The 18371-nt window shown below is 45.1% G+C and overlaps 1 protein-coding gene across 2 annotated transcripts in view; it reads right to left on the reverse strand.

The window, feature by feature from the left end:
- SFXN5 (sideroflexin 5) overlaps nt 1-18371 on the reverse strand; it is a 113268-nt gene that overhangs the window by 84361 nt on the left and 10536 nt on the right. For both annotated transcript variants that reach the window (XM_047069570.1, XM_047069569.1), the window contains exons 2-3: nt 15903-15971; nt 3553-3630 (exon numbers count right to left, since the gene is read on the reverse strand). In XM_047069570.1, coding sequence (XP_046925526.1) covers nt 3553-3630; nt 15903-15971 — 147 coding nt within the window. The remainder of the gene's footprint in view (nt 1-3552; nt 3631-15902; nt 15972-18371) is intronic.

Raw genomic sequence — 18371 nt, forward strand, 5'->3', positions numbered from 1 at the left:
GGATGCTGGAGGGAGTCCCAAGAGGCCAACCTCAGCCAGAGGGAGCTTGGGTTGGGAGCAGATGCAGGGTGAAGAGTTGGGGGGCTGAACTCACCCCTGACAGGTCCAAGAGGAACTGCAAGGGTCTGAGGATTACTTTGGCCTAGAGAGATGTCAGGTGAGGCCACCCAGGCTCCTCAGTGCCCATGCCAGAGGGAAGCACTGTGCTCAGGGATGATCTGATCACAGCCTGTGCTTCCTGCTGATAGCAGCACAGATGCCTGAAGATAGACCCTGTCTAGCCAGGCATTGCCCCATCTCCCACCACTCCCTGGGGCCCTGCACAAGGACATCTGGCCAAGGTGCTGCATCAGCTCACATATTTGCCCTCCTTTCAAGTGGCCGGGCCTCAGTCAAGCACATTCTCCCAGACTTCCGCTGTGGGGGGCTTGCTATCTTCGCTCATGATGTGTTTCCTCACCCAGATGGCTCTTACCTAGTACTCCTCTTGGCCATTCCCTTCTCATCCCTCAAATCTCTGGTGGGAATCTCTTCCAGACAGTCTGGGAAGGTTACTCCTTCTTCTGCTGTCCCACAGTATGGTGGTTTTTCATAATCATTGCCTAGATTCGGGGGGTCCATGAAGCAAGATCTTCATCTACTTTCTTCCTTGCTCTCTCCCCTAGGCCCCAGCATCAAAACTGGCCTGCAGGTGCTCCATAAATACATATTACATGAATTAGGTTGGGGAGAGCTGATGGCTGAGCCACCCACCCCAGGAACATCCAGCCAGGTACTAATGTGTCCTGAGGTCAGCCCAGAGCCTCAGCACGGGCTTTACACCTAAAGGTGTTAGAAGGCAAGGGCAGTGCCTCATAGGGTCACCAAAAGAATGGAAGGAGAGACAACAGCAGAGGAGGGACAGCAACATGTTTTTGGAAGGAAAATAATTAAAGGTTTAGTAACTTATCCAGTAGACAAGAAAAAACCATCCCCCAAATGCCTGAGGAAGACATGCTTAGGGAGCCAGTCCATTGCTCTCAAAACACCAGCAAAGTTCAGGTCTTGAAGGTACCAGGTACCACAGGAAAAAAGGGCTAATCATAAGACTAAACACAGGGAGTTGGTCTAAAGTCTGTCCTCAAAGCAATAAGATCCCAAGGCCTTCACCATACAGCAAGGTGACTCTTACCACCCTCACCTATGTTTCCCAGATGCTAGACGTTTATCAGCCTTCTGGAGAAACTAAATCCAAGTGATCCCAGACTTGAGAATACCAGCACAGTAGAGGGTGGGAGTAATGGAGACTCAAAGCAGGGAAATTAATAAAAGTTTGCAAAGTGAGTATTGGGACTCCAGCCTCCTTCCCCCACTTGTCTTCCAGAATGCAGAGACGTGAGATGGCTACTGTACTCACAACACAGGAAAAGAATTCTATTAAGAAGAATTTAAGGGGTACTGAGGTGGTTCAGTTGGTTAAGCCTCCAACTCTTTATTTTGGTTCAGGTCATGATCTCACAGTTCTTGAAATCAAACCCTGCATTGGGCTCTGCACTGATAATGTGAAGCCTGCTTGGGATTCTCTCTCTCCCTCTCTCTCTCTCTCTCTGTCTCTCTCTGTCTCTCTCTCTCTCCTTACCTCCTCTGCTTGTGTGCATGCTTACTCTCTCTCAAAATAAATAAAAACATTAAAAAAAGATTTTTAAAAAGAAACAGTCAAAGAGCTCTTGGAAATTAAAATTATACTAGCTGAAGTTAAAATTTCAATAGATATGTTGAAAATAAACTCAAGGAAATTTATTGCAAAGCCACACAGGACAAAGTGATGAAATGGAAGAGAAAAAAATATAAGAAAATTTAAGTGTCAATTTAAGATGTCGAGTATTTGGCTAACAGGAGTTCCAAAATAAGAAGAAATTATCAAGGAAACAGCATAAGAAAATTAGCCAGAACTGAGAGACAGGAGTCTCCAGATTGAAAAGGGTCACTAGGAACCCAAAATAACAAATTTTAAAAGAGAAGATCCTAAACATTTCCAAAAAGGGAAAACAGGTTACTTGAAAAGAATCAGAGATGAAATGTATCAGATTTCCAACAGCTGTCCTGAAAGTGAGAAGACAATAGAGTCATGTCTTCAAAATGTCTGTCAACCTATAATTTTCTCCTCAGCAAAATTGTCAATTAAGGCTGAGTGAAGAATTACAATTTTCAGACATAAAAGGACTCAAAATTTTCTTCCCATTTACTCTTATATTAGGAAGCTACTGAAAGAGGTATTCCACCAAAACTAAAGTAGACACCAATAGAAAGGCCTGGAGCTGGAAGAGGTGGACACCAGAAAGGAAAACTTCAGGGGAAAAAAATGGAACCGAAGGACAGGAGTCTTCAGATTGAAAGGAGGCACTGAAAATATCAAAGGCTGCTAAAGAATGTAGTAAGAGGTAGAGATGGTATAAAGAAAACTATGCCAATGTGAAAAACTAAGGCAATTATTAACTCCAGGTAAAACACAAAGTTCAAAAGAGAGAAAACAAAAAACAGTAAATGGTATTTGTATAATTGTAATAGTGTGAATACTGAATATCCATAAACCCCCAAAGCCATAATAACTATTTTGGGAGAGTAATGAGGATGGCGGAGAGAAGTGTGTTTTTTATGGAAGTAAATAACAAGAGAGCTGAATCCTCATCTACTATAAATAGATAATACAAAGAACTAGTTGAAAAATAAGACTATAGATAAGCCTACTGGTTTGACATACAGATTTCTATGTGAAGAAATAGTTAAAAGTATTTGCTTCTGGAGAAAAAGAATGGGAACAGAAGAGGGATGGGACAACATAGTACTTTTCCTCCAGGTATTTTATTACTATTTAACTTTTTGAACTATGCACACATGTTACTTTGGGGGGAAAAAGGCGTGAAATTAATTTTTTTAAGTTTTTGAAATAAAGTTTATAAACAAAAAGAAAAACTTTGGCAATGTTAACCATCAGTCTCTATAATCATTAAAGCAGCCCTGCACTGCATCCCTCTACCTCTCCTCAAACCAAACACAACCAATAACATTTCACTTAGCTCTAGTTCAAATTCCTACATGATATATAAAAAATGAAATTATAGCATCCTAGCCTAATCCCCTTTATCCTGCCCCATCTTTCCCATCCTCAACCTGAACTTTTGGGTAGTAGTATCCTAGTAAATATTTAAAAATTAGTTATTTGGGGAAGAAAGTCCTGATTTGTAGCATTTGCTAATTTCCATGGTGTAAATGCTCCCACATGGCTGATTTCAAGTTACTTCTCTGATGTCACTGAACGTGGAACTGGGAAGAGATGTACACATCAGCTCCAGGAAACTACTGCCTTTGGGCATCTCTTGTCTTATCACCTCTGTGCTTCCCCCCAGACCCAGGGTATGAGAGAGAGCTGAGTGTCTCCTCCAAAAAATCAGAAGTCCACATGGCTATGTAACAGTGGAAGTGGATAATGAAGGGAAGAGAGTTGGTTCCGGATGCAGAGAAAGGGTTGTGACTTTGCCCCCTTCCTTCTCCTCCCACCTCCAGTAGAGTTACCTGCTCATTGGTGACCCCTGGGCGCAGGGTCCCATGCTTGTAGTCCTCCAGCAGCTGCACAGCCTCTCTGAGACGTCTCTGCAGGGGAAAGAAAACAGACATTGAGGGGCATAGATCCAAGGCTTCTGCAACTCTTTCACTTGCAAACAATAAAGAAGGATACACTTTAAATGTCCTTCCAAAGGGATGTGGCTAAATGACAGGGGTATAATAATACTATGGAACAATATTTGGCAGTTTAAAAAAGTAAAGTAGATCTGCATGTGATTCCATCTCCAACATATTTTTTTGAGTGAGAAAGTGAATTGCAGAGCCGTATGATGCCATTCATTATACCAAACAAACAAAGCCCACACACACACAGAAAACAATATTTTTCTATGAGAATACTCATGTGTGTAGATGCATCAAAAAAGCTCTAGAAGGAGACTTAGCAAACTAGTGACAGGGGTTACTGTGGGGTAAGAGGAAAGGGTCCAGATTTGGCAAGGGGTGTCAGAAGGAAATTTAATCTTAATTGCAATATTGAAAGTTTTTATAAAGAGAACGTATTTATATAATACTCATAGAATTTCTTTTCAACATTCTAAAAACACCAGCAGAGATTTACATACTAAGAACATACGGCTACAGTTACTGATGGAGAGAGGGAGGGGGGAAAAAGAAGATAGAATTGTATCATTTGTAAGATCTTAAAAGCTAAAGGGACAGCAACAGTGATTGAAGGCAGCATTTACCCACCAAAATATTTATATAAGAATATTCATAGCAGCACTATTCAAATAGCTCCAAATTGCAAACAGTCCAAATGTCAATAGTAGACTGGACAGGTAAATGGAATATTACTCAGCAATGTAAAAAGCAAACTACAAATACATGTTACAACATGGATGAATCTCACAGAAATAAAGTGCAAAACATATTTTCCAAAGATGAACACTCCAATATCTACCACTCCCCACCCTCTTTTAGAACATTCCCACATCCCCATTGAGAGGTAGAGTCCATGTTTCCTCTTGCTGATCCTGGGCAGGCCTTCGTGACTGCCGCCACAAATAGAGTACGGCTGAGGTGAGGCTATGTGACCTCTGAGGCTATGTCATGAAAATGCCTTGCACTTTGACCTTGTTCTCTTGAGATGGTCATTCTCTTGGAACTCAGCCATCATACTATAAGGAAGCCCAAGCAGCTTCTGGAGTGACGCATCTGGATGGGAACTGAGGCTCTGGCCCAAGGCTGCAGCTGAGCTATCAGATGACAGTCAGCATCAACTCACCCACCACGCAAATGAGCCATCTTGAAATGGACTTTCCAGAGCCCCATCAATCTGCCCTAGCAGATGCTGCATGGAATAGTGATGAACCGTCCCCTGCAAGCCCTGCCCAAATGGAAGATCAGTGAGCAAAAGAATTGAGTGTTGTTGTTTGAAGCCACTACATTTTGGGGTGATTTGTGAAAGCTGACATACATAATGAAAAGCAAAAGAAGTCAGATGCCAAAGAGTATGTATAAAGTTCAAAAACAGGCAATGCTAATCTAATCAACCTGGTGGAGGTCATGTTACTTTTGGGGGGGGGGCAGGGTGTTGACTTGGAAAAGGCACAAGGGACCCCTTTGAGGTAATGGAAGTGTTCAATGTCTTCATCTAAGTGGTGGTTATATGGGTATAAACATAGGTCAAAATGCTTTAAGCCATAAATTTAGGATTTGTGCATTCTATCATATGTATACCATACCTCAAAAAATTAAAAAGAAGCAGATAACGTTCATGGAAGGCAGCCTATGTCAAGGTCAGGTGAGGCATCCAGACATCAGGGTTGTCTACTCCAGTGAAGCTATTCTGTTCTCCTTTTTATAATTTTGCTTGCTTGCTTGCTTGCTTGCTTGCTTGATTGATTGGGAGTATGAGCACGGGCAGAGGGAGAGAGAATCTTAAGCAGGTTCCATGCTCAGCCCAGAGCCTGACATAGGGCTAGATCTCACGACCCTGGGATCATGACCTGAGCTGAAATGAAGAGTCTGTGGCTCAGGGCCTGAGTCACCCAGGTGCCTCTGTTCTCCTGTTGATAAAAGAATAAGGCTGGCTGAGCAGAGGAATGCAGAGTGACCTCCACAGAAGCACCTTGGTCTAAAGGCAGGATGTAGCATCAGGAAGAGCACCCAGTGGGGCAGGTGGGGTGTTTGCTGAGCCAGCTGACAGGCAGTCCCGTAGCATGAGAAATGAACAGCCACCAGCAGGACTAACTGGGAGCCCGGACAAGCCAGCCAGGCCACCCGACCCATCAGGCATGTGTGAAGTTTCTGTGGCCAACAATAGTCTAACCCAGGGCATTGAGGGGCCAGGGAAACTACTTAGGAGCAGCCTGACTGCTGGAAAGTACAGCCCCTCCCCTTTCAAATGTATGGGTATCAGTACCAAAATTCCAGAGTCCCTTCCCAGAATCTGTTTCCAAAGTGGAGATAGCTTTGTGAGGGTTTTTATTGGAGGGGGCCCCAATCAATCCATGCTGTTTAGAGAAAATGTCAGAAAAAATGGATAAGCACAAAAAATCACTTTAAATCACTTGTAAACATAGCACTGAGGTAACTACTGAAGAAGTGAGGATGGTTTAAAAGAAAAGTGAGGATGATTTTCTTTCTAGATTTAAAGCATTTGTTTTTCAACAAAATGGGATCATGCTGACTGTTTCAACTGGCCTAAGGTCACACAGCTAGAAAGTGGGAAGTTCAGTTTTTGTACCCAGAGTTTAGTCAAACCCTTGCTCTGTGCCCCCAATACCCCGAAAGCCTCCTAGTGATGCAGCGAGCTCTCCCCCCTCTCCCCCCCCCACCCCCCCCGACCAAGCCGGCTTCCTCCCACGCCACAGCCTCTGCCACGGGACAATGAATGCTCTACTTTCCAGCGCTGAATGGTGAATGGCCCCGTGTTCTCATTATTTTCCCACTCCAGGGATTCTCCTGAGTTCCTATAACAACCTGGCCACATTCCATCTCATTTGACACCATCATTAAAGGGAGGCCTCCTGCCACAAGAATAAGTTCCAAAGAGCCCTGATCTTGGCATGGGTTGAGGGAGAACTAAATCCCAAGTTCCTGAAGACAAGCCTGAGAAATCAGGACTGGAGGAAGCTAGAACATGCTTTTCTGTTGCTGGGCCTTACTAACCCTCAGACAGGCCCCTCGGTCAGAGGCCGAGAGGTTGGGGCTCCAGGCCCCGCTGTGGGACAGCCAAAGAGGACCTTACAAGATCCCTGAGGCCTGCCTGTTCTGGGGGCTGGGCTCTTCACTATAGAGAAGGAGGCCATTATCTGGGAGACTTGAGGGATGGGAGGAGTGTCTCCCTGCTTTAAACCCTCCTCTCACCCCTATGCATCACGAGGCTTGACGGGAGAGCCCTAGGCACTTGAAGGAAGGGGAAAGCTGAAGGTCTCAGGCATGGTGAACTTTGCAGGAAGTCTTTTCAACCATGAACAAACAGGCAGTCGGGCCCTGAATGCAAAGGCATTGAGTGGCAGATGTAAGGCTGCAGGCCCTTCTCTAGAGCCCTGGGCCAGGGGGAGGGACGGCCAGGTTGCTTCCCAACCTCCCTCATTGGCTTCCTGCCTCTTGCTAACCTGCCAGAAGGTGTCACCTTGAGGTTGTCTCCTTGTATTTGATGGGGGTGTGGTCTCCAGAAGGTCCTCTGGAAACGCTGGCCCCTGGGAGGTCTGCTCCAGGGCAGAGAATTTAAACAGAGGAGAATCCTGGCTCCAAGGGTCCTACCCCAAGGCCCTAAGCGGAAGGAGAAGGAAGCAAGAGGGCAAGCATGGAGTGGTGGCCAGAGAGGGCAGGAGACCGTACTACAGTAATGGGGACCGAGGGACCCAGGAAGGAAAGGACACAAAAAGGAAAGCTGGGGAATAAGTTATCAAAAACAAAATTAATCTTGGGGTGCCTAGGTGGCTCAGTCGATTGAGCATCCGACTTTGACTCAGGTCATGATCTTCCCATTTGTAAGTTCAAGCCCCACCCACATCGGGCTCACTGCTGTCAGCGAAGATCCCACTTCGGATCCCCTGTCCCCTCTTTCTGCCCCTCCTACTCTGTCCTCTCCCTCTCTCTCAAAAATAAATAAACATTAAAAAAAAGAAAGAAAAAAAAAAAACATGGGGCACCTGGATGGCTCAGTCGGTTGGGCATCTGACTCTTGGTTTTGGCTCGGGTCATGATTTTGCTGTTCATGAGTTTGGCCCCACACTGGGTTTTGCTGACAATATGGAGACTGTGTGGGATTCTCTCTCTCTCTCTCTCTCTCTCTCTCTCTCTCTCGTTTTCTGCCCCTCCTCCACTCATGCTCTCTTTCTCTCAAAATAAAAAAACTTTAAAAAATTGGGGAAAAAAACCCTAATCTTTTTTTTTGGGGGGGGGCACCATAGCCCACCCTCAAACTAAATGTAGACTGCATGTAATCCCTGCTTGGCTAACAGAGAGGATGTCAAAAATGACATAAATATTTATCATAAGAATATTTAATATATTAAACACATGGTGGCAGTGATAGCAACTGATCAGGATATGAGTAGCACTCAGAAATATTTCACCCTCACATCTGGTAAAGGGACCATCACTGTCTGGGTGGTGCCTGCATGTTCCCACCTCCTGGCCTTGCCCATACTGTTTGCTTTATCAGGACACTCTTGCTCCCCAACAGTCTATGACAATCCCCAACTATGCTTCCAGGCTCAGAGCCATCTTCTCCATGAATCTTCCAGAAATGTTCTCCACTCCTCTCAATAGTCAGTGCCTTTATTTGATCTGCACCTCTCTGAGGTCCCTGACCCCTTAAGCATCCATGTGTCCTTGTTGTCTGTCAGAGATTGCACAGCAGGGACCAGGGGGCTGGTTTTAGGTACTTTGCCGATCCACAGGACCCACTCACCCCTGTCCATCTTAACACGGGCCACACATCAGAGGGATTTAACCAAAAATGAGTGACTGAGGTTGCTGGGGGGAGAGGTGAAAGGTATGGTCAGGGTTAGGAATCCAGGTTCCAAAGCCACAGACCAAAGTCCCTCGATGGTGATGCCGGTTTGACAAAATCCCAGAATTACAAGAGACTGCACTGTTTACACAGGATGTAGATAAGAATACCCCTTTGCATATATCTATCATAGAACCATCTAGGCCACCTCCCTCCTCTGAAATAACTGGGGCCAGAAAAGGAAGGGTATTTCCATGTCCAGGGTTACATAGGGGTGGGAGGCACCTAGGAGCCTCAAATCCCTCAATCCCAGTTCTGGGCCACTTCTACAAGATATCAGCATGGAAGGGGCACCTGGGTGGCTCAGTCCGTTAAGCATCCGACATCTGCTCAGGTCATGATCTCACAGTTAGTGAGTTCGAGCCCTACAACAGGCTCTCTGCTGTCAGCACAGAGCCTGCTTCAAATCCTCTGTACCCTCTCTCTCTGCCCCTCCCTTGCTCTCTCTCTCTCTCAAAAATAAATGTAAACATTAAAAAGAAAAGACATCATCATGGAAGACCCTCCTGTCCTCATAACAATAACTGAAAGAAGGGTCGTCTCCCAGTGAGTTCACAGCAATGCCTGCATCCCCCAAAGTTGACGCCTACTGGGGCAGGGCACCCCAGGCAAGGGTAGGAAGGTCCTTCCTTACTCTCACTCAAAGCCATGCCCAGCCCTACACAGAGAAACTGGAGCATTGAAACATGGGTATTTCAGGCAAAGTGGAGAGTTTGGAAGTCCCAAAGTTTGCAGAACTGAAATAAATAAGTAAATAAACAAACAAACAAAATTAAAATTAAAATTAAAATTAAAATTAAAATTAAAATTAAAATTAAAATTAAAATTAAAAAAACAGCGTCCGATGCCAGGGGAGAATGAACTGGCAGAGGGGGGTGTGCATGAGAGAACGGAGCAGGGATGGCTGGCGGGGAAGCAGGAGGAGGTGGGGGCAGCAGCTTATGTCGCATCATGCCTTGATTGCTCAGTGTCTGATTGTTCTCACCTGGGTCAGTCTTGCACCTGCCCAGGGCAGAGAGCCACGCATTCTCCCCTCACCCAAAAGACTGCTTGAATCATTCTTACCGTGGTCCCAAATGCTGGGACTTGCAGAAGATAATGATTTATAGGCAGACAGGGTCCCAAGCCTTTCTCTTGTCTTCCTTCAGCCTTCCTATACTCTCCTGTTCCTTCCCAGTAGTCCTGGGACCCCCAGAGTTAAACATCTGTGCTGAGATTGGTCCTTGGCTCCCCCACCCCAGGCCACCCTCAGGGAGGCCCCAGGGAAGGGGAAACTGGGGACATATGGGAAGGGGCTCTGCTTTCCCTGTGGCTGACCTCTGATCACCTTCAAGGGGCCCTTGAGAGGTAAACCCATATAGTTCTGGCAGCATGACAGGAAGTATAACCCTTCAGAAAAGAAACCTGTCCAGCTACCCCAAAGAGCTTTAGAAACAATCATGGCCTCCAGCCTAGATAGCCTACTCTTGGGAATTTATTCCAGAAAATAAATGTAGCTGAAGTGAAAAGTGATAGGGTGAGACTATTTTTCTTGGAAAAGCACCGCCTATGCTGTTAGATCTAAGGGTCTAACCAGGGATGGTTATTTAGACTTTAAAACTTGATTTAAAAAAATTGTGGAGACACTTGGGTGACTTGGTTGGTTGAGCATCTGACTTCAGCTCAGGTCATGATGTCACCGGTTCGTGTGTTTGAGCCCACATCAGGCTCGCTGCTGTCAGACTGACATCTCAGAGCCCACTTTGGACCCTCCGTCCCCCTCTCTCTGCCCTTCCCCTGCTTGCACCCTCAAAAATAAACATTTAAAAATATACAAATAAATAACTATAAAGACTTGGAAATGAATGAAAAAGGCAAATAAAAACTGTTCAGTGTAATAGTATGCCAAAAATGCATGCAGATAGGCAAGAACTTAAAGTGTATAAAGGTACTGACGTTTGGTTCCCTTCCCTTATGTTCATCTGTTTTGTTTCTTAAATTCCACATATGAGTGAAATCATATGATATTTGTCTTTGTCTGACTGACTAAAAATAATATAAAACCAGAGAGGGAGGCAAACCATAAGAGACTCTTAAATACAGAGAACAAACTGAAGGTTGCTGGAGGGGGTGTTGGATGGGAAGGGCTAAAGAGGTGAAGGGCACTAAGGAGGAGACCTGTTGGGATGAGCACTGGGTGTTGTATGTAAGTGAGGAATCACTAAATTCTACTCCTGAAATCATTATTACACCACATGTTAACTAACTTGGATTTAAACAAAACAAAACAGTAACTTGTCACTGGGAAGCTATCAAAGATCTTATAAACAGGGGCGCCTGGGTGGCTCAGTCGGTTAAGTGTCCGACTTCGGCTCAGGTCATGATCTCGCGGTTCCTGAGTTCGAGCCCCGCGTCGGGCTCTGTGCTGACAGCTCAGAGCCTGGAGCCTGTTTCGGATTCTGTGTCTCCCTCTCTCTGACCCTCCCGCATTCATGCTCTGTCTCTCTCTGTCTCAAAAATAAATAAATGTTAAAAAAAAAAATTAAAAAAAAAAAGATCTTATAAACAGGATGAAAACTGTGTTTACAAAGCTGTTTTAGGTAGAAGATAATGTTATAAATTTTGGCACTCTTTCAGTTTCTGTAAAAATCCCAAAGAGGGAGGGATGCCTGGGTGGCGCAGTCGGTTGAGCGTCCGACTTCAGCCAGGTCACGATCTCGCGGTCCGTGAGTTCGAGCCCCGCGTCAGGCTCTGGGCTGATGGCTCAGAGCCTGGAGCCTGTTTCCGATTCTGTGTCTCCCTCTCTCTCTGCCCCTCCCCCGTTCATGCTCTGTCTCTCTCTGTCCCACAAATAAATAAACATTGAAAAAAAATTTTTTTTTTTAAAAATCCCAAAGAGGGATAAATGAGCTTTATGTTTACACTTACATTTTTATAAATAATCAATAAAAAATTGAATAAAAAAAGCGACATTTGGATATTTACTATTAAAACTTCGATTAAAGACTTTAAAATTAGAATATCAGGGGCGCCTGGGTGGCGCAGTCGGTTAAGCGTCCGACTTCAGCCAGGTCACGATCTCGTGGTCCGTGAGTTCGAGCCCCGCGTCAGGCTCTGGGCTGATGGCTCAGAGCCTGGAGCCTGTTTCCGATTCTGTGTCTCCCTCTCTCTCTGCCCCTCCCCCGTTCGTGCTCTGTCTCTCTCTGTCCCAAAAATAAATAAACGTTGAAAAAAAAAAATTTTTTTTTTAAATAAAAAAATAAAATTAGAATATCAGATGTTGTCTAGAAAGCATTTAAATAAATGGGCATCCTCAAAGAGATTAAGGGTACACTTATTATGATGAGCACTGAGTAACAGAATTGTTGAATTACTATATTGTACACCTGAAACTAATATAATGCTGTATGTTAATTATACTGAAAGTTTTTTAAGTGTAGAGAAATATTATGATTAAAAAGTAGTTGATAAAAAATAAAATATAAATGGATATCCTCACTATTATTGAGACTATAAACTGATATGATCTTGGCACAGCTTGGTATAATCTACAGGGTAAACTGGCAATATATATGAAAAGCCTTAAAATGTCTTTCATTCAGAGGGGTGCCTGGGAGGCTCAGTCAGTTAAGCGTCCGACTCCTAATTTTGGCTCAGGACATGATCTCATGATTCATGAGATTGAGCCCCAAGTCAGGCTCTGCACTGCTCTGCACTGGCAGTGTGGGGCCTGCTTAGGATTTTCTCTCTGTCTCTCTCTCTCTGTCTCTGTCTCTGTCTCTCTGCCCCTCCCCCGCTCATGCGCTCTCCCTCTCTCTCTCTCTCAAAATAAATAAAGATTTTTTTTAAACATTAAAAAAAAAGTCTTCCATTCAGAAATTCCACTTGTAGGAATTTATCCAAAGAAAATGAAGAGAAATATGGGGAGATTTATGTACATGGATATATACTGCAATACTACTTATAATGGCAAAAGACTTGAAACCACCCAAGTGGTCAACAATAGAGAAAATTATCAAATGCATTATAGAATAACCACAGGATGGATTACTATGTGGTATTAAATATATTCTGTAATGACATTTAATGACAAGGAAGAATGTTCATGATATGCTGCATGGAAAAAAAAGTATATATTCTGTATACATATATGTTATGTAAACATATATATGACTCTCTCTATATATATTCTATATAAAGAGATAGATATATATACACATATTACATAAACCATCCTAATTTTGCACATATGCATATACCAAAATGTCAATGGTGATTATTTCTGGCAGGTAGGATTATGGGCTGTTTTTATTTTCTTCTTTAGGCTTTCATATATTCCAGTATTTAGGGATTACTACCAGAATCATATCACATCAGAAGGCATATAATGTCAGTTTTTCATGGCTAATGATGCTAAGTTTGGCCACCTGGTTAAAGCAATGTCCTCTAAGCTCTTCACAGTAAAGGTAACTTTTCCTCTTTGCTAACTATCTTCAGTGCCTCTCAGAACCAAGTCACCAGATGGCTCACGCTGCCCAGGATCTTTCTACCTCAAGAACCTCCAGCTTCCAGAACTACCTCCTCATGTCTCCACAAACCTATTATTCTCACAGGCAAAGAGACCTGTCTAGGTCTCTTCCAGCTGGGACCACCCCACAATCCCTCCCAGAACACCAGCAAAAAGCCCTGGGAGAGAAACAGTGCTCTGTAGGCATGAACCATGGTCTGTGGACTGAGCTCGGCAGAGGGGAGAGTGGCCCTTCTGGTAGTGTCACAGTTCCTGGGGGAGAGCATCAGGTAAGCGACTCTCCTCTCAGCTTCTAATTTCTCATTGCTTCCATGCAGATGGCCTTGCTAAGCCACCTGCATGGACTAGAGCCAGTGAAGGCCTGGATACCCCACTCATGGCCCTTCCAGAGTTTTTAGGGCTTAGAAGATGATCTTCTGTGGGCAAAAACTTTCCAAAAGGCCAGCATGTAGTGTTGGAAAACAGTCCCCAACCAGGATGTAGCAGGGAGGGAGGTGTGGGTCTTTCTGGGAAGCCTTTCAGAATCTTTGATGAGGGGAGGAGGACAGGTGAATTTTGAAAACTATTCCAAAATTACTGTTGTACTGGTTATTTTCCAGTCAGTAAATAGGTAGCTTTGACAAGTGAATTGCTGACAGGGGAAACAGGTCAAAAATGGTTTAGTGATGTACGGGAATATTGGGGCCTTTCAAAATGCAAGAAAGATGTGGCACCAGGAGGAGAGTGGCAAATGAAATGGTCTGGGAACGAGAAGAGGGTGGACTGGAGAGAAAGGAGGGTGTAGGTCCCCTGGCACAGCTGGCATGCTGCCCTGTAGCTGCCCATCTATCCCCAAAGCCCCCGCCTCCTCATGGTAATCTGGGGAGCACAAAGTACCTCCTGACCTTCTGTCGTCCTCCACCATTTCTCAATGTGTCTCAAACCCATCATTAGCACTCCTATCCTTTGAGTTAAGCACTGGCCTCTGCGGCCTTCTCCGTCAAGCAGGTGGCATTTAAGTTGGGATTCATGTTACAATTGTATCCGGTTTTGTGCTATTCTGGAGCTTTCTAGAAAGTCACATCACTTAGGCTAGGTAAGTAGTTTCTCTAGCTTGGTGATTTCCCAAATTTTTGTGTAGTCATATTGATTACTCCTCAGGAGAATCCAGACAGAGCCCAGAGTATAGCAGCCCTGTGCTTTCGAGGCGGTAGACCCAGAGGGGCAGGTAAAGTCAGCCAGTAAAATACTGGAGCCCTTTGTTCTCACTGACATGTTGTTGGAAAGCACACAACAGGGTAATTCTCACATTTAGTGATACTGGACCACATCCCCCACTGGAGATGGTTCTAAGCCCAGGTGCCCAGAAGGCCTTGTGCTTCTTTTCATCATGGCTTTTACCTCCCAGAGGGATCAAGTCCAGGGTGGAAGCAATCCAATGCTCAACACAGAGAAGACGTGCGGAGAAGTGCACAACTCAAGGCTCAAGACCTTCCTCGGGATAGGTGGGGTCCCGGTGCGGGAGCTCAAGCCTTCTGCCAGCTGAGTAATCTTGGGATTATTACCTGAACGGGGTACAAACTGGCTAAGAATAAGGGTTCCGGAGACAAGCTTACCTGGGTTCATACACTGGCTCCACCACTGGCCAGCACCATGTGCATGAGATTTAACTTCTGTCTGTTTCCTCATCTGTAAAATGGAACTTAGAATAACATCTACCTCGTAGGGATGCTTTGAGTTAATCTGATGAGCTAACGCATGTAAACTGCTTAACACACTGCCCTGCTCACAGTTAAGGGCTTAACAAATATTTGCTTTTTTATATGTGCATGCATTGCTACACACATACAAAGGCTATTAAGACATATGATGGCTAAAATAGACTTGGCAATAAATTTAAATGTGATGATACCACATGTTGGTGAGGATGTGGAACCACTGGGACATTGCAGATGGGATGTTAAATGTAGAGCCACTCTCAACAATGGTTTGGCAGCTTCCTATGAAGAGAAACATACACTTACCACACTTACCATATGAACTAGCGCTCCATTCCTAGTTACTTACTCAAGAGAAATGAAAACATACGTCCACACAAAGAATGCTCATAGTATATTATCTACAATAGCTCCAAGCTGGAAACAGCCCAGGTGTTCATCAACAAGTGGATGGATACACACATTCTGGAACATCCTCTCAGTGGAATACTACTCAGCAATAAGAAGTCATGAACCACTGATACACACACGGCAACGTGGATGAATCTCGAAAACATTACGCTTCGGAAAAGAAGCCAGACACACAAGGCTACGTGCCGTAGTATTCCATTTATATGGCATTTTAAACAGGAAAACAATACAGACAGAAAACAGACGAGTGGTTGCCAGAGGCTGGCAGGAACGAGGGAGATCAACTTTACAAACGGGCATGAGTGAACATTTTAGGGTGATTGGGAGCGTCCTACAGCTTCCTGGTGGTGGTAGATACATGACTGAATCTGTTTGTTGAAACGCAGAATGGTACACATGCAAAAGGTAAACTATACCTTAACAAACCTGACAATACTTACGACAGGAGGGGGCTGGGTAGGAAGAGTACATAAAGGATACTTTCTCATTTAAACACACCTGTGCCATGTGAACTTTTCTAATGAGCATGTCATTTATGTGCTGGGTAATAACTTTATTAGAGTTGGAAATAATAACGATGCGATATATCTACCTTGAAGGGATGTCGTAAGATGCAAACGGAATGAGACAATGTGTATAAAGCATACACACAAGTGACCCATGGATCTTCTAAAGGGGCCAGGGGCCTCTACTGAGAGTGACATCCAGGACTTACCTCAGTGACAAAGAGTGTGCGAGGATCAATGATATCCAAGAAGTGCCTGAAGCGGCCATAGAAGGATGTCTGGGGAAGGAGGTGGGAGAGGAGAGCAGGTCAGCCGCTGGAGATCATCCTCTAAACCCCATGGACCACACCCCACAGCCTACACTTATTATTGGGGTCCCACAGTCCCCAGGACTCCCCATGTGATGAGTGCCAATGAGACCTTGCTTCTCAGTGACCTGAGGGCCTCCCAGGTCTGAAGTCTTTCTAAAGTCAACCCATAAGGACCATTAAGACACTCAATGACTGTCTCAGCTGCTCTTCAAAAATGCCTCGCATTTTCCTTTCACTTCCCCGAATTCCCTGAGATCCACTCCCAGCTTCCCACTGCTCCCAAGCACCCATGAGCACACAGGCTAAAGGTGAGACCTGGGCCGAGCCCTCTCCTGGCCTTCCCTGTCCACCACAGCCTCCCTGCCTTGCTTTGGACGTCTCCAGTAAAGGAGGGTCCCTCTCCAAGGTCCAGCTCAGGCTCTGTCCCCGAGGAAATCTCTCCACGGGCAAAGCTCAAGCATGACAGTGCCCAGCTCACTCCCCTCACGCCCTCCTATACCCATAGCCCTGGAGCTGCTGTGAAGCTCAGGACAGGGCCTGCCTGCCCTGGCCTCACCCCAGAGCAGGGGCCCCAGAAAAGCAGGGCTTTGTGCAAAGCAGGCCACAGGCATTAGCGCACAATGAAAGGAAACCAGGCAACAGGCACCACTGCTCCTGGGCCCTCTGCCTTAGGGAAAAAGCCAAGCTCAATGGGAGGTGAGAAGATGCCAAGCTGGAGGACAAAGGGGAAGCCACAAATACCGGGGGTTGGTGCCTCATTACACTCCAGGCTCTACCCCAAATCTGCACTAGAGCCCCACGGCTCCCCCAGCACCGTCCTCTGCATGGTGAAGGAAGCAGATACCTCCACACTCCCTCCCTCCCTCCCCTTGCTCATTAGGACACCAGATCCTATAGCCACCTCCTGCTCCTTACCCTTCCTAATAAAGTCCTGCAATAGTCCCCTGAAAGTCCCCTGCGAACACCAGGCCCCATGCTGCCTCCATCTCTCTGCTCGCTGTGACGCCCCCTGCATGGAGGACCCTCTCCACCTCCTACATCCACCCCCACTGAGGTGCTGCCGTTCACAGAGCAGGTCAAGCTTCGGCACTGTTCCTAACTAAAACGGTTGCTTCTCGGACCTCTTATAACTCAAATGGTCTCAACCATTTTCCCCACTTGTACATAATGCTCACACTGTTGTCCTGGCAAAATTTCCCCTCTAAGTATCTAGTCTTAAGAAACAGAGACGTTCAGAGGTACGGTAAGATGTGAATGCTGAGGGTGCTCACCACTGCAGTATTTGCAAAGGTGGATGGTGAGCAAATAACAGTCCAATCACATGATTGAACACTCTACAGCCATTTGAAATGTTCTTGGACATTTATGACATGAAAATAGGCTTCTGATTTTGTGGAATGCATACAAACAGGATAATTCCAACTCAAAAAAATAAGGAGATACGGGGCATCTCAATGGCTCAATTGGATAAGCATCTGACTGTTGATTTCTGCTCAGGTCATGATCTCACGGTTCGTGCAATTGAGCCCTCCGGCAGGCTCTGCGTTGACAGCATGGAGCTTGTTTGGGATTCTCTCTCTCTCTCTCTCTCTCTCTCTCTCTCTCCCCCTCGCTCTCTGCCCCTCTCCCGCTCACGTGTTTTTTCTAAGTAAATAAATAAACTTTAAAAAGAAAAAAGCCAAGGAGATAAATAGAGCTAGATGGACAGTAAGTGGATAACAAAGAGACAGAATGACATCCAGACTCTGATCTAATAAAACAAACCAGGGTTCCTTACAGAAGTGGCTGATTCCAGGGCCGGGGAAAGGAAGGCACAAGATGAACCTGGTACATCTCGTTGTGTCAGAAAGTAATGAAGTGCCAGCCCACAAAATGATGGGGATGTGTTAAAGGGACCAATGAGGGGCAGATGGACATTGTGTGCCTCTAGATGTGACACCCTGAGAAGTTCACAGTGTCACTCAAATAGTATTCTGGAGGGATTGAATCTAATCATAAGGAGACATCAGACAAACCCCAACTGAGCAGCATGCCATAAAATAACCAGGCTTGTTCATCAAATATGTCCATGTCATAAAGACAAAGAAAGACTGAGGACCTGGTCCACGTGAAAGGACACTGAAGAGACAAGACACCTAAATGTAGTATGTGATTCTGGACTGAATCACAGAAAAATGTCCTCAAGGACGTTACTGAGAGAACTGACAAAATTGGCACAGGGATCATAGGTTAATAAAGGTATTATATCTATCTTAAATTTGTAAATGTAATAACTACACTTGAGGTTATTGCTAGACACTGGATGTTTGTGTCCCTCCCCTAATTCCTATCTTAACCTAACACCTAATATGATGGAATTTTGAGGTG

Source organism: Lynx rufus, unplaced genomic scaffold (genome assembly GCF_022079265.1).
Source record: "Lynx rufus isolate CCGP_SWC_20201006 ecotype Redwood Valley unplaced genomic scaffold, mLynRuf1.p SCAF_8, whole genome shotgun sequence".
In the NCBI taxonomy this organism is placed as follows: domain Eukaryota; kingdom Metazoa; phylum Chordata; class Mammalia; order Carnivora; family Felidae; genus Lynx; species Lynx rufus.